The sequence below is a fragment of the Molothrus aeneus genome, chromosome 18 (genome assembly GCF_037042795.1).
Source record: "Molothrus aeneus isolate 106 chromosome 18, BPBGC_Maene_1.0, whole genome shotgun sequence".
Taxonomy (NCBI): domain Eukaryota; kingdom Metazoa; phylum Chordata; class Aves; order Passeriformes; family Icteridae; genus Molothrus; species Molothrus aeneus.
The window spans coordinates 1,304,270-1,318,421 of record NC_089663.1 but is presented as its reverse complement, the minus strand read 5'-3'; the positions used below and the strand labels follow the sequence as shown (position 1 = coordinate 1,318,421).

Below are 14,152 nucleotides of genomic sequence, written 5' to 3'. Positions count from 1 at the left end.
GGACCGGCGAGCATGGCCTGGGTTCGGGGGCCGGTCACACCCCGGGATGGCGCCCGCGGGTCCCTGCCCGGGCCTGCGGGTCCCGCTGCCCTCCTGTGGTCCCTGATGCCGCAGCACCGACCGCAGGCAGCGGCCTGGGGGCCCACAGCGGGGCGGGTGTTTGGCGAACACCCGGGCACGGGGGGTCTCTATGGCAGGGGCTCCCCAGGCCCGCCCCCGTGCTCGGGTGTCCCCGGGCTGGCGGGACCTGAGCCCAGCCGCGGCCCCGGGGTCCCCTCCTGGCTCAGGACTCTACGTCCTCCCCGGCGGGGGGAGTTCCACCTCGCGGGGCTCAGGATCCCCTCATCCCTGGCTTTAGGGATGTTTGGGGGGTTCGTGCCCCTCCCCGCCCGTCCCGCGGCTGCCGGGCGCGGCTGATCGATCTCCGCTTTCTCAATTAAATCGTTCTTGGAGGCGAGCATAGCGATTCTTTCCAGGGGCCGGGTTTGGCCGGGTTTCAGCCCTGTCTATTTTTGGGCTGTGGCCGCCGGCTCTGCCCCGAGCAGCGGCAGCTCGGGTCGGGCTGCCCCGGGCAGGCTGTCCCGGGCAGGCTGTCCCGGCCTGCCCCGGGCAGGGTGTCCCGGGCTGCCCCGGGCTGCCCCGGGCTGCCCCCGCTCCCCTCGGCTGTGCCTCAGCCCGACTTCGGCCCCGTTTGTGCTGACTCGGCCCAGGCGTGCGGAAACGGCCTCTCGCCACACCTTCCCGTGCTATCCCAGCTCCGGGCTCGTCCTGTCTCTCCCGACTGTCCGGTGGGGCTGTGACACCCCCGTGTCCCCCTGTCCCGCTCCGCCATGGGGCTGCCGCTCGTGCTGCTGCTGCTGCTGCTGCCCGCGCTCCTGCCCGCCCGCTGCTGCGGTGAGTGCGGCCCCAGCCCCCGAACCTGCCCGGGACCCCCCGGGCCGGGGCTCGCCCTGAGCTCGGGGGGTCCCCGAGGAGCGGGGCTGGGGGGATGAGCCCCATCTCCAGCGCCTCGGTGACAAATTCTCCGGGGCTCAGCTCCCCCAACCCAGCCCCTGCCGCCCCTTTCCCTGCCCGGAGCCAGCCCGTGCCCACCCCCCACCACGGGTCCCTGGGGACAGAGGTGTCACCCCTGCCCTCCGCCACCCCCTCGGGGTCTCTGTGCTCCTGCTCCATGTCACGTCTCCTTGTTTCTTCCTCTTTTTTTGGTGGGAAATCTGGAGGTTATGGGATTTGGGGGGGGGGACGCAGAGGGTGTGGGGTGTGTGGATGGGTGGGTGCTGGGGGTCCCTGCCCACCGCGGCCCCACGCAGCTTTGGGGGGCTGTGGGGCTGCAGGGCCGTGCCTGGGGGGGTCTCGGCCCTCTCGGGCCCCCTCACCTGCGCTGCCTCTCCCGGGCCGGGCAGAGCCCCCAGCGGGCTCGGCGGGCGCCGTGCGGGCGCTGAGTGCGCGGCTGCTGGGGCTGGCGGGGGACCCCGCGCGGGACCCTGACCCCGCCGTGTACCTGGCCCTGCGCCTGGCCCGCGAGCACCACCCCCGGCTGGAGCAGCGCTACCTGGAGCGGCTGCAGGACGCCTTCCAGCACCCCTACGGCAGGTAGGTGCCCGGGGGGTCCCCACGGGCCTTTGGGGCCGCCCCTGTCCCCCGCACTGACACTCTGTCCCTGCAGGAGCCTGCAGGGCTACGGCCGCTCCCGGTGGGATGCTGAGCGCAGCATGTAAGTGTGGGTGTCCCGGGGTCCCCTCGGGGCAGGTGACGCCTCGGGCGGTGTCCTGGGAGGTGACCCGTGCCTTGCAGGAGCATGGAGGAGCCCCCGTACACGGGGCGGCTGGCACTGTACCTGCTGGGGCTGCAGGCCACCTGTCCCCCACTCAGTCCCCATCGCTCGCTGGTGACATGGCTCAAGTACTACCTGGAGGAGGAGTGGACAGGTGAGGGTGTCCCTGCGGGGTGAGTGCCCCCCTGGCACCTACACGTCTGGCTGTGAGGCACTGGCTCACCCTGGTGACACCACACATTGTCCCCAGGCTCCCAGCAGCGAGGCCACCCCATCACCAGTTACTACCAGTATGGGCTGGGCGTGCTGGCACTGTGTGTGCACCGCAAGCGGGTGCGGGACCAGGTGGTCCAGCAGCTCCTCACGGCCCAGCACCACAGAAGGCTCGGGCATGGTGACAACACCGTGGGTAAGGGCCCGTGGGCACAGGCGGTGGCACCCTGGCGGTGTGTGACTCTGGGGTGACACCGGGGTGTCCCTGCAGACACCGAGGCTGTGGTGGCACTGGCCTTCACCTGCCTGGAGCGGAGGAGGTTGGTGGGGACCGAGCTGGCAGCCAAGCTCCGGCTGGCTGCACACGAGGCCAGCAGGAACATGGCCAAGGCCCAGGGCCCCGACGGCGTCATCGGCAACATCTACAGCACCCCGTGGGCCCTGCAGGTGGGTGTCACCTGAGGGGACATCTGGGCTGGTATGGGGAATGGGCATGGGGGGAAGTGGGTCTGCAGATCTGGGTGTGGGTGCAGATGCAGATGTGGGTGCAGATGTGGGTGTGGGTGCAGATGTGGGTGTGGGTGCAGATGCAGATGCGGGTGCCCCAGCAGATGCAGCTGCTGTGGGGCAGGTGATGCTCAGCAGTGCAGTGCCCACGTACCCAACCCTCCCCCCTCTTCCCACCACCTCCGTCCCTCCCTGTCCCAGGTGTTCCTGGCCACAGGCGAGTGCCAGACGGAGCCGGCGTTCGGCCAGGCCATGGCTGCACTGCTGGAGAACCTGGAAGCCTTCGGCACCGCTGCCACCATGGCCCAGGTGCTGCCGGTGCTGCACGGCCACTCCTACCTGGACATCGCCTCCTGGCACTGCGGGGAGGAGCCAGGTAGGAGCTGGGCTAGCGGGATTGTGGTCAGCGCTGGTGTCACCACAGGGGTGGCTGCGTGTCTCCAGTGCCGTGGTGGCTTCTCGCAGACACGCTGACACCCCTGGACATGGAGCCTTTGCCTGAGGTGCCGGGGAACAAGATGGTGCAGCTGGTGGTGGAGTGTCCCCTGCCCTGGTGCTATGACCTCCAGCTCTACGACCGCCTGGTGCCCGTGCCCGCCGCCGCCTCCCTCCTGGACGTGCTCCGGGCAGCTGCGGTGCTGGACCCCCGTGAATTCAGGTGTGTGGGGCTGTGGTGGCCACGTGTCCTGCACCTGTGCCCTGTGCCGGGCTCACTCTGGTTCCCAGCTCACAGCTCCCTTGGAGCAGCTCTGTGCCCCCCCAGCAGTGCCGAGGCTGCAGCCTCGCCCCCCTGATCCCACTGTCCCCCCCTCCCAGGTTCCACACCCAGGACACCCCCCAGGGCCCCTTCCTGACCCAGGTGCTGGGGCTGGAGGCCCGGCAGGAGAAGCGGAACTACTGGCAGATCCTGTCTGCGCCCAACACCCCCCTGCAGATGGGTGAGTGGTGGGTGGGGGTCCCTGGGGAGGTGGCAGGGGTCCCCCACAGCCCCATGGCTGCTGTCTCACCCCAGACTGTTGTCCCTCTCCCCACAGGTATCGCCGAGTACAGACCCCCGGATGGGGCGACCCTCATCCTGCGCCTCAGCGAGTGGTAGAGGGTGGGGGGTGATGGCAATGAAACCCCCACTGTGGGCACAGGACCTGCCGGCTCCCTGCCTCCTGCTTTCTGTGGGCCAGCACCCCAAATCTGCCAGGGGCGGGAGGAGGGGACACACACCATGCTCTGTGTCCTACAGGTGCAGTGGGACAGGAGCACCAAAACCAGCAGCTCCTCCAGTCCTGGTTGCACTCGAGAATGGGGCAGGCGGCCGCTGGGAGCAGCCGTTTTTGGGATGTCCCAAGCATTTTTGGGACGGCCAAAAATTTGGGGAGCCCGCGTCAGCGCTGTTCATCCTCAGCAAGCTGGATCCTCCTCCTCTGTAACCCCCCGGGGGTTACTGAGCCCCCACTGTCCCAGGGCTCGGGCACCGCAGTGCCCGAGGGGCACCCCCAAATCTGCACATCTGTGACTCCCCCGGGCGTTTAACCCGGCCCCCAAAATCCCTGGGACAGCGGCGGGTCGGGGTCGGGGGCGATGGGGCCGGGGGCCGGGCGGGGCTTGGAGGCGGCTCCGCTGTCGCCGCGGAGGGCGCTGAGGGCCGGGTGCCTGGCGGGCGGTGCTGGCTGTGCCCCGGTGCCCGTGCCCGCCGTGCCCCGCCCGCCCGGCAGTGACGCGCTGCCCTCGCAGGGCGGAGCCTCCGCCCTCCGCTCCCGCCATCACCAAACTTTCCGCCTGCCCCGGCCGCGCCGCCGCCTCCCGGCACATGGCACCGCCAGCCCGGCGCTGAGCCCCGCCAGCACCCCCGGCCGGGGCAGCGCCACCCGGGCAGCGGGGACAGCGCGGCCGCCGCCGCGGGGAGCGGGGACAGCGCGGCCACCACCGCGCCAGCGCCGCTGTCACCGGCAGCCATCGCGGGGCTCCGGGAGGACGGGGCAGAGCGGCGAGGGGCGGCCGGAGGCGGCGGAGCCGGTGCCCATGTGCCCGCGGTCGCGGCGGGGCGATGAAGCCGCGATGAGCGCGGCGGGCGCGGGCACCGTGCGGCCCTGGAAGCCCGACCCGGGGCAGGCGCACGGGGGGCGGCCGCCGGGGCCGGCGCTGCCGCTGACCCTGAGCGTGCTGGCCTGGCTGGGCACCGGCACCACCATGGCCGGCCTCAACAAGTGGATCTTCGCGGCGCACGGGTTCCGCTACCCGCTGCTGCTCTCGGCGCTGCACATGCTGTCCGGCGTGGCCGTGGGGTACCCGCTGGGCTGGGCGCGGGCACCGGGCCCCCGGCCCCGCGCCAGGATCTACCTGCTCAGCCTCACCTTCTGCACCAGCGTGGCCCTGGGCAACCTGGGCCTGAGCTACGTGCAGCTGGACGTGGCCCAGGCCGTGGCCACCACCACGCCGCTGGTGACGCTGCTGCTGGGGCTGCTGGGGGGCCGGCGGCCGCACCCGCTGCAGTTCTGGGCCATGGGGCCGGTGTGCGCCGGGGCCGCCTGCAGCATCGCCGGCGGGCTCTGCTTCTCCCAGCCCGGCTGCGGCTTCCTCCTGGCCGCCACCGTGCTCCGCGCCCTCAAGTCCATCCAGCAGAGTAAGTGCCACCTGTCCCTGTCCTGCATGTCCACCCCTGGGGCGCGGGGGTGCTGGTGTCACCTCGGTGCCACCCCTGGTGCTGGGGGTTCTCCCTGCTCGTCCTGCCACCCTCTGTGCACCCTGGTGTCATCCCAGCCCCAATGCCACCCCACCCTATCACTGGTGTTACCCTAATGCCTCCTTTGGGCTTTGACCGTGGCCACAGTGTGACGCAACCGTGGTGGCACTCTGGCTCCCAGTTTCACCCCAGTCCCGGTGCCACCTGCTGTCCCTGTTGCCCTTGGTGCCACCTTTGTATCACCCCAGCCCCAGTGGCACCCCAGAGCCACCCTTGCCCCTGTCAGGGCTGTGTAGTGTTTGTGGCCCTGCCCTGAGGTGACGTGACTCTAGTTTGTCAGTGGTGACACCATTAGTGTCCCTGTGGTGTCCTTGGGCCATGGGGGGTGGAAGTGCCCTAGCTTGGCTCAGGGTCACCCAGCCTGTCCCATCCCCGTGGGCTGCTTGACCCCCTGCGAGTCCCCCCTTCCCAGGGTGGCCACGGTGCCACCTGGGCCATGGTGTCCTTGGCACGTGGCAGTGAGGAGCCAGCTGGGATGGTTCTGGCTGGGAAGGGAGCATTTCCTCTGAGCCTGTGACTCGGGGCACCGTGGGGACAGGCTCTGGCATGGGGCCCTGTGCCCACCCCAAGGGCTCCATGGCTGTAGTGGGGTGCTGTGGCCCCCCCAAGGGACACCACTGGTCATTGTGCCACTGCCCTGTCACCCTTTCACCCCTGGTGGGACATGGACAGTGGCCCTGGGGAGCGTAAGGGCATGTCTGTGTGTTGCAGCTGGCCATGCTGTGCCTGCTGTCCCCACTGTCCTCGGATGACCTGGAGGGGGGGACATGGGGACAAATGCTCTGAAACGGGCTGGGAAAGCTGCCCTGTCCAACCCTCCCAAACACAGGCACCCGTGAAAGCAGACACCCTCGGAATCACGGCATCCCCAGAGTGGGACACCCCCTAAACCAAGGAATCCCAGAAATGAAGGACTCCTGAACAGAGACACATCCAAACCAGGGAACCTCTAAACTGGGACCTGCCCAAACCAGGGCACCCCCAGCCCACGGAAGGAACTGCCCCCCTTCATTTTCCCCTTCCCAGTGACATTTGGGATCTCTTTACTGCTCTGTCTCCCGTGGGTGCTGGGTGTCCCTGCAGTGGGTGGCTGTTCCCATGGGATGTCCCACTGACCGTCCGTCCCCCTGTCCCCCCAGGTGTGCTGCTGCAGGAGGACCGTCTGGACGCGCTGTCCCTGCTGGGCCTGACGTCCCTGCCCAGCTTCGTGCTGCTGTTCGGGGCGGCCGTGGCGCTGGAGCTGGGCCCCTCGTGGCAGGGCGTCCTTCGCCCCGACGCCGCGCTCTGGGGCTGCGTCCTGCTCAGCTGCCTGGGCTCCGTCCTCTACAACCTGGCCACCTCCTGCCTCCTGTCCCTCACGTCTGCCCTCACGCTGCACCTCCTGGGCAGCCTCACCGTGGTGGGCAACCTGCTGCTGTCGTGGCTGCTGTTCGGCACGCGGCTGGGCGCGCTGGGCTACGCCGGCGTGGCGCTGACGCTGGCGGGGATGGTGCTGTACCACCAGCCCCGGCTCCTGGCCGCCTGCTGGGGCCTGCGCGGGCTGCGGTGGCACCCGCGCCACGAATAGGGACCCACGGGGGGTCGGGGCCGGGAGGGCTCTGGGGGAGCGCTGTGCCCACGTGTGCCAGTGTGTGTGACTGTGCACATGTGTGCCAGTGTGTGACTGTGCACGTGTGTGCCAATGTGTGTGTCACTGTGCACATGTGTGTGCCAGGGTGTGTGACTCTATGCCAGTGTGTGTGACTCTGTGCAGTGTGTGCCAGGGTGTGTGTGACTCTGTGCCACACGTGTGTCAGTGTGCATGGTTGCATGCATGTTGTGTTTTCTGGTGTGCCCAGAAGTGAGTGTATACACCCTGCTTTGCACAGTATCAAGGTGTGCTGGTGAGCACAGCACTGTGCACATGGATGTGCTGATGTGCACACGTGATGTGTGCACATGTGTGGAATTGCACATTCTTGGGTGTGAGTGGGTCTGTGCACAGCTCTGTGCTTGTGGGTATGCACAGGCTCTGCAGGTGTGAGCATGGCCCTGTGTGGGACGTGCCTGTGTTGATGTGTATGACACTGCACACATTGGTGTGCACAGCTCTGTGTTCATGTGTTGGTGTGCGTGTGTTGGTACGCACATGTTAATGTGCATGCATTGGTGTGCACATGTTGGTGTGCACAGGCTCTGTGTGCACATGTTAATGTGCATGCATTGGTGTGCACATGTTGGTGTGCACAGGCTCTGTGTGCACATGTTGGTGTGCATGCATTGGTGTGCACATGTTGGTGTGCACAGGCTCTGTGTGCCACCAGGTCTCGTGCTTGTGGGCACCTGTGCATTGCCCCAGGCCGTACACAGGTGTGTACATGGTGTCTATGTGGCACAGGTGTGCTGGTGTGTGCAGGCTGGGCGTGCACAGCTCTGTGTGTGTGTGTGTGTGTGTGTGCAGGTGTGTGCTGCTGGCAGGTCCCGCTGTGCACTGGCTCTGCACGTGTCCCTGTGTGCACACAGGGCCCAGGGACATGGCTCTGGACACAGCTCTGGATACACAGCTCTGTGCATCCAGCTGCTGTCCCACCTGGGGAAACGGACGTGTCTGTGTGTCTGGCTGTGTGTCTGTGTGTGTGTGTCACTACTGAGCTCTGCTGGCTGGAGTGGCCCCTGGCTCTCTGTGTACACTCAGTTCTCATGGCTGAATCGAACGCCCAGGACAGGGCAGGTGTGTCCCCTCTCCTGTCCCCGTCCCCACCGTGTCATGACAATCCCACGGGGCTGCCGGTGGTGCTGCTGATGTTGTCCTTGTCCCCACCACGCCCCTCAGCCCCCACAGCTGTCCCCACCCCTCCCAGCTCGCTGCAGACTGGCATCCGTGGCAGAGATGGTGAGAGCCCAGCCGAGGGCACGGGAGCAGCCTGGACCAGCTGCCATCGCTCCAGGACAGTGGTGGGCTGTGACACGGGACACTGCTGGGCTGTGACACAGCACATGCTCGCCATGGCAAAGGGACAACCCGGTGTGTGTGCCTGGCACCGCTGCGGGGTTCATGGTGGCCGTTGCCACATTTGTATCCCCACGCCGGGGCCGAAGGACCCAGCTCCGATTGCACTTGTCCCAAAATAAAGCTCTATTTTTGTTGAACTCCACCCTTGGCTCCCAGCGATCTCCTGGCCAAGAAGGAAGGAAGGGAGGAGCACTCAGTGCAGGGATAGGAAAGTGAGGCACAGGAGTGCCTCAGGATGTGGCAGCTCTTGGGAAGCTGTGTCCAGCATCTCCAGCTCCAGCAGGGACAGCTGTGGCTTGGCAGCCCCAGGGCTGGCACTGGGACACCCCACAGGACACGGGAGGGATGCAGTGACACAGAGAGCAGTCACTGACCACAAGTGTCTGGAAAAGGGTGGGTGCTTTGCCCTGCCCTGGGGTGCCATGACACTGGAGCATCCTGTCCCCTGAGTCATGGAATCATGGAATATCCTGGGTTGGAAAGGATCCACAAGGATCATCGAGTTCAGCTCCTTGCCCTGCCCAGGACAGCCCCAAAAGTCACACCATGTATTGCTTGTTCCACCCTTCTCAGCCTGGTGACTCACTTGAACACAAAAACACAACCCCGCTTCCCCCGGAAAATCTTCACTGGTTCCCGCCCTCTTTCCCAAACTGCGATTTTTTTCCATTATTGGGGCAGTGATTTGAGGCTGCTTCCAGCAGCCCCCGAGGAACGGCTCCTTCCCAGCACACGGGTGAGGGGTGGGCAGATCTCCGGGGCGTGCCCAGCGTGCCACCGCTGCTGCCACCTTTGCCAAGGTGCCCCAGGTGCGGCTGGAGTGGTGCCCATCCCAAAAAGGACACAAAGGGCCCACAGTTATCGGCCAGCAGCCCCTGCTCTGGCCGGGAGCGTGTTTGCTTTCTGGGCTCACATTCCAGAGGCATTTTCACAGCGGGGAGTGTTGGAAGGAGGAGTGAGACCTGCAATCCTGCCACCTGCAGCATGGCCGGCTCAGGAGCCCTCCCCAGGGGCTCCTGCCTGTCCCAGCCCCTGACTCATTTGCTGGCACTGGGGTCTGCCTGGATCCCGGCTCCATCCATGGCTTTGCCTTTCCCACCTTGGATCCAGTGCCGTGTGGTGCTCCCAGTGCTCTGCAGCTCCCTGTGTGTGTTCCTGTGCAGTGGTGACAGTAGCTGGGGGTTCAAGGGCAGCATTCCTGCTGGGATTGGGGTTGTGTTGCCTGTGGAAAGCCCAGCAGTGGTGGGAGGGGTGGCTGGCTGTGGTGACCCTCTCTCTGGGTATTCCAGGCCATGATCTCAGCCTGGTGTTATCCCTCTGCTCTGGCCCCAGGAAGGATTTGGTTTCCCACCTCTCTTGACAGCTGCCCCTGTGCTGAGCTTGGTGCTGCTCCGGCCAAGCTGGATGAGGGAAAGGCATCCCAGCCCTGGGGTTTTTGGGAAGGGAGCAGATGGGACACCTTCCTGGAGAGCAGCCCCTGGCACAGGGCAGGAAGAGCCCAGCTGGAACAACGGGCACAGCCCTCACATGGGCATAGGTAGGGGTGGCTCCTTCTGGGGAGGGGTCACAGCTCTGAGGGATGGGGGGCAGTTCCACATGCTTGGAGGTGCTGGCTGACAAAGAATTATGGAATCACAAGATGCTTTGGGTGGGAAGGGAACTTAAAGGTCATCTCATCCTATCCCTTGCAATGGGCAGGGACACCTTCCACTATCCCAGGGTGCTCCAAACCCCATCCAACCTGGCCTTGGACACTTGTAGAGATGCAGGAGCAGCCACAGCTTCTCTGCAGAGCCTATTCCAGGGCCTGCCCACCTCCCAGGGAATGATTTCTTCCCAATATCCCATCCATCCCTGCCCTCTAACAGTGGGAAGCCATTCCCTGTGTCTTGTCCCTCCACACCCTTGCTCAAAGTCCTTCTCCATCAAGGAGCTCCCGGCAAAGTGTGAAAGTCCAAGGTGGGAGAAATAAACCCGAGTCCAGTGGGACAGGGTAGTTATGGCATTGTGCCAGAGAGTTTTCACAGATCTGCTCTGAACCACTGCTGAACCCTTCCTTGGAAGTGGTGATGGAATGTGCTGGGATGGTGCTGGGGCAGGAGCAGCATGTGCCCACACAGGGGAGAGGAAATCCAGGCTGGATTTACTGTGTGCCTGGGAGCACAGGGTGGAAATGATCTCTGTTTCAGGACAGGGATTAACTGCTTCCCTGGGGCCTGTCTGCCCTGGCACAGCAGGCTCTGGGATCTGCAGCAGGGACAAACACTTGCTAAGCTGGGGAGCCTGAGCCAGGAAATGACATCCTGGGAAATGCTGGGTTGTGCTCTCAAACCTACCACATCCCAGTCCTCAAAGAGTGTCAGGGACTGTCCTGGCTATGGAGCTGGAATTATGGCAAAGCCTTTTTTAGGGTAGATGTAAGAATGCATTTTTCCTTGTAGGACAGCCTAGCCCAGAGAGCTGAGGGTGTTTGAAGCTGCCCAAATGAGACTGGAGGCCAGGAGATGGACAGGATGACCCCTCAGACTCCCTTCCAGCCCCACAGCCTCATTCCAGCACCCAAAAACCCCCTTCAGGCTTTGTCCTTGACCATTTGGTGGCTTCCCTGATGGTTTCACTGCTGGCTTCACTGCTGGCTCTGTGTCACAGGCTCCTGCCCTGCCCTGAGCAGGCTCTTGGCTGAGTAGCTGAGATTCTAAAAGATGAAATCACAGGAGCTTAAAGACATTTTAAAAGTCTTAGAATCAGAGGAAGATGGAGTGGTTAAGGTTGGATATGCTCTCTAAGATCAACAAGTCCAACTGTTCCCCCCAGCACTGTCAAGGTCAGCACTAACCCATGTCCCCAGGTGTCACATACTCACATTTTTTTAACATTTACAGGGATGGGGACTCCACCACAGCCCTGAGCAGCCTGTTCCAGTGCCTTACCACCCTTTCTATGAAGAATTTTTCCCTAATGTCCAACGTAAGCCTCCCTTTGTGCAACTTGAGGCCATCTCCCTTGTCCTATCTCTCATTCCCTGGGAAAAGAGCCTGACCCCCACCTGGCTCCAGCCCCTCACATCTGTTTGGGCTATGGGACCCCACCAAGGAATGGGCTTCTTCACCATCAAGGAGCAGCTTGCTCAAATCATAAGACATGGAATGATTTGAGTTGGAAGGGACCTTAAAGTTCATCTCATTCCAATGCCCTGCCATGGGCAGGAACAACAACCATGGATCTCCCAAGCACCTCCTGAAAAACAGTTGTGGCAGTCAAGCTGGGGAAGAGAAAGGTGACATCTTTGGGTCTCTCCCAACCAGAGATGCTGGAGCCTGTGCTCGTCCTTCCCTCTCTGGAAGGCAGCAGATGACAGGCCTGTGAGTTGCTGTCTCAAAACCCAAAGCTGTATCCCAGTTAGGAAAAACAAGTGTTGGTGACATTCCAAGTCTCCTGACTCACAGCAAGTTGCTATCCTGCCTCAGCAGCACATTTTGTGCTGGAATAAAACAACACTCCCTGAGCACGTGGTGGTCTCGGAGTGCCTGTCAAGGCCCTGGTACAAATGAGATGTGAAAACTGTGCTGATTTTATTAATAGTAAAATTCACTACTTGCTGGGGTATCTCAAACCCTCTGTACTTTCAGCGGCCCAGACTTCATGTTCCAGCTCCTCAGATGTGAGTTTATTTTCAGTGCTCCAGCATGGCTCTGAAAGAACTGCTGCTGGCTTTCCCTGGATTTCTTGCCAAGAGGTCACAACAGCTTGTTTGTACTCAGAGCAGCAGAGTTTCTCCTACTCCATTTCCATAAATGTGGGGCACCATCCCGGCTGGAGAGCTGAGCATCTGGATCTGCTGATGCTGGACCCTGCACTGGCCTGACCCTGCTGCCAGGAGCTGCTGCTGGGCTCTGCTGGGGTGGCAGGATTTGACCTCGGAGAAAGCCACTGTGAGCTGGGCTGAGCCCCCAGTGTGGGCAGCAGGGGAGGGGAGATTCTGCACCTCTGCCCTGCCCAGGTGGGATCTCACCTGCAGAGCTGCCCCAGCCCTGGGGCCAGGCACAGGAAGGAGCTGGAGCTGCTGGAGAGAGTCCAGAGGAGACACCAGGATGAGCAGAGGGATGGAGCAGCTTTGTTGTGAGGAAAGGCTGAGAGAATTGGGATAGCTTGGCCTGGAGAAGAAAAGGCTTTAGGGTGACCTAATTACAGCCTTCCAGTACTTGAAGAGAGCCAACAAGAAAGATGGAGAGAGAAAGAAAAATGGAGAGAGACTTTGGACAAGGGTCTGGAGAGACAGGACAAGGAAGAATGGCTTCAAACTAAAGGAGAGTAGGTTTAGACTGCATATTTTGAAGAAACTATTCCCTGTGAGTGTGGGGAGGCCCAGAGAAGCGGTGGCTGCCCCATGCCTGGCAGTGCCCAAGGCCAGGTTGGACGGGGCTTGGAGGACCCTGGGATAGCGGAAGGTGTCTCTGCCCATGGCAGGGGGTGGAACAAGATGAGCTTTAAGGTCCCTTTCAATCCAAACCATTGAATGATTCCATGATTCCATGGTTCTGTGGTTCTATTCCCATAGGGGCCATGTACTGGAGAGGAATGTTCCATCAGGCCAAGCAGCCAGTGGGGACTGAATCACCCCTGTGTGTCCCCACGCCCTGGGTCCTGGTTGTCACTGAGCCCAGCAGCTGCAGGCGTGGGGGTGTCCTTCAGGGGGACACACAGATGCTCCACGTGGGGACAGAGCCTGGTCACTACTCCAGGCAGACACCAAGGATGGTGCTGGTGCAGTGGGTGAAGGGCAGGAGAAGCTGTTGGGTCACTGTGTCACTGAGGCAGAGTTTGGAGGTGACTCCTGACAGGCCGCCTGCCAAGGTCACCATGACAACAACTGACCAGCAAGAGCAGAGATGGGGTCATGGAGGAGCAGGGCCAGACACGGCCTCGTGTCACCTTCTTCACACCTTCCCAGAGCCAGCAGATCAGCTGGCCCCGGTGCATGGCTGGGGGACCCTCACACCATCCTGGGGCTGGGGGACCCTCACACTGGGCTGGGGGACCCTCACACCATCCTGGGGCTGGGGGACCCTCACACTGAGCTGGGGAACCCTCACACCATCCTGGGGCTGGGGGACCCTCACACTGAGCTGGGGAACCCTCACACCATCCACCATCCTGGGGCTGGGGAACCCTCACCCTGTCCTGGGGCTGGGGGACCCTCACACTGGGCTGGGGAACTCTCACACCATCCTGGGGCTGGGGAACCCTCACACTGTGCTGGGGAACCCTCACCCTGGGCTGGGGCTGGGGACCCTCACACTGGGCTGGGGGACCCTCACCCTGGGCTGGGGCTCCCTCAGACTCTGAGAGCAGGTCTGTGGGCCTCTGACATGAAGCCCTTTCTGACGCAGAGCAGCCCTGCAGATTGGGACCTTGACTTGGACTACCCCCTGCCCACCTCCAGCAGCCACAGCAGTGCCCATGAGCTGCAGCTCTTGGAGGAGCAGGTGAGGTCTCCTCTTCCCTGGGACAAAGCTCATGGCCCCCTGTGGCACAAGGAGGCCTTTAGGTCTTCAGCCACCTGGATCAGGAGGGGGTGCCAAGGCTCTCTCCAATGGCTGGGAGAGGCAATTGTTGGATTTGGGCCATCTCTGAGTGGTTATGCCCACCACAAGTGATTGTGCCTCCATCCCAACCTCAGGACACAGCTGTCATATCCTATCTCCAAATCACCTGTGGTTTGGAATAAGCTACAGACATCATTGGCCACGGGCTTGACCTGGACTCAGATGTTGTTCCAATGGTACTCTGGAAGAGAATAAATTTAGATTGGATTTTGGGAAGAGATTCTTCCCGGTGAGGGTGGGGAGGCCCTGGCACAGAGTGCCCAGAGCTGTGGCTGCCCCTGGATCCCTGGAAGTGTTCCAGGCCAGGTTGGATGGGATCTGGA

The 14,152-nt window shown here is 63.1% G+C and overlaps 2 protein-coding genes across 2 annotated transcripts; both read left to right on the top strand.

Moving 5' to 3' along the window:
- Positions 1-480: 480 nt before the first annotated feature.
- TCN2 (transcobalamin 2) lies at positions 481-3,635 on the top strand. Its single transcript, XM_066562293.1, has 10 exons — positions 481-894; positions 1,404-1,593; positions 1,667-1,714; positions 1,795-1,928; positions 2,025-2,183; positions 2,259-2,434; positions 2,696-2,870; positions 2,960-3,152; positions 3,311-3,432; positions 3,529-3,635. The coding sequence occupies exons 1-10, from the start codon at positions 831-833 to the stop codon at positions 3,588-3,590; spliced, it is 1,323 nt and encodes a 440-aa protein (XP_066418390.1). The 5' UTR covers positions 481-830; the 3' UTR covers positions 3,591-3,635.
- Positions 3,636-4,393: 758 nt separating this feature from the next.
- On the top strand, positions 4,394-8,365 carry SLC35E4 (solute carrier family 35 member E4). Its single transcript, XM_066562122.1, has 2 exons — positions 4,394-5,111; positions 6,371-8,365. Exons 1-2 carry the CDS (start codon positions 4,511-4,513, stop codon positions 6,796-6,798), a joined length of 1,029 nt encoding a protein of 342 aa, XP_066418219.1. The 5' UTR covers positions 4,394-4,510; the 3' UTR covers positions 6,799-8,365.
- Positions 8,366-14,152: the final 5,787 nt, after the last annotated feature.

Excerpts from the sequence above, each read along its gene's own strand:
- TCN2 (XM_066562293.1), top strand. The coding sequence starts at position 831 with ATGGGGCTGCCGCTCGTGCTGCTGCTGCTGCTGCTGCCCGCGCTCCTG. Across the intron at positions 1,929-2,024 it reads CCTGGAGGAGGAGTGGACAG|GCTCCCAGCAGCGAGGCCAC; the intron begins GTGAGGGTGTCC and ends CATTGTCCCCAG. Across the intron at positions 3,433-3,528 it reads CAACACCCCCCTGCAGATGG|GTATCGCCGAGTACAGACCC; the intron begins GTGAGTGGTGGG and ends CTCTCCCCACAG.
- SLC35E4 (XM_066562122.1), top strand. The coding sequence starts at position 4,511 with ATGTGCCCGCGGTCGCGGCGGGGCGATGAAGCCGCGATGAGCGCGGCG. Across the intron at positions 5,112-6,370 it reads CCTCAAGTCCATCCAGCAGA|GTGTGCTGCTGCAGGAGGAC; the intron begins GTAAGTGCCACC and ends CTGTCCCCCCAG.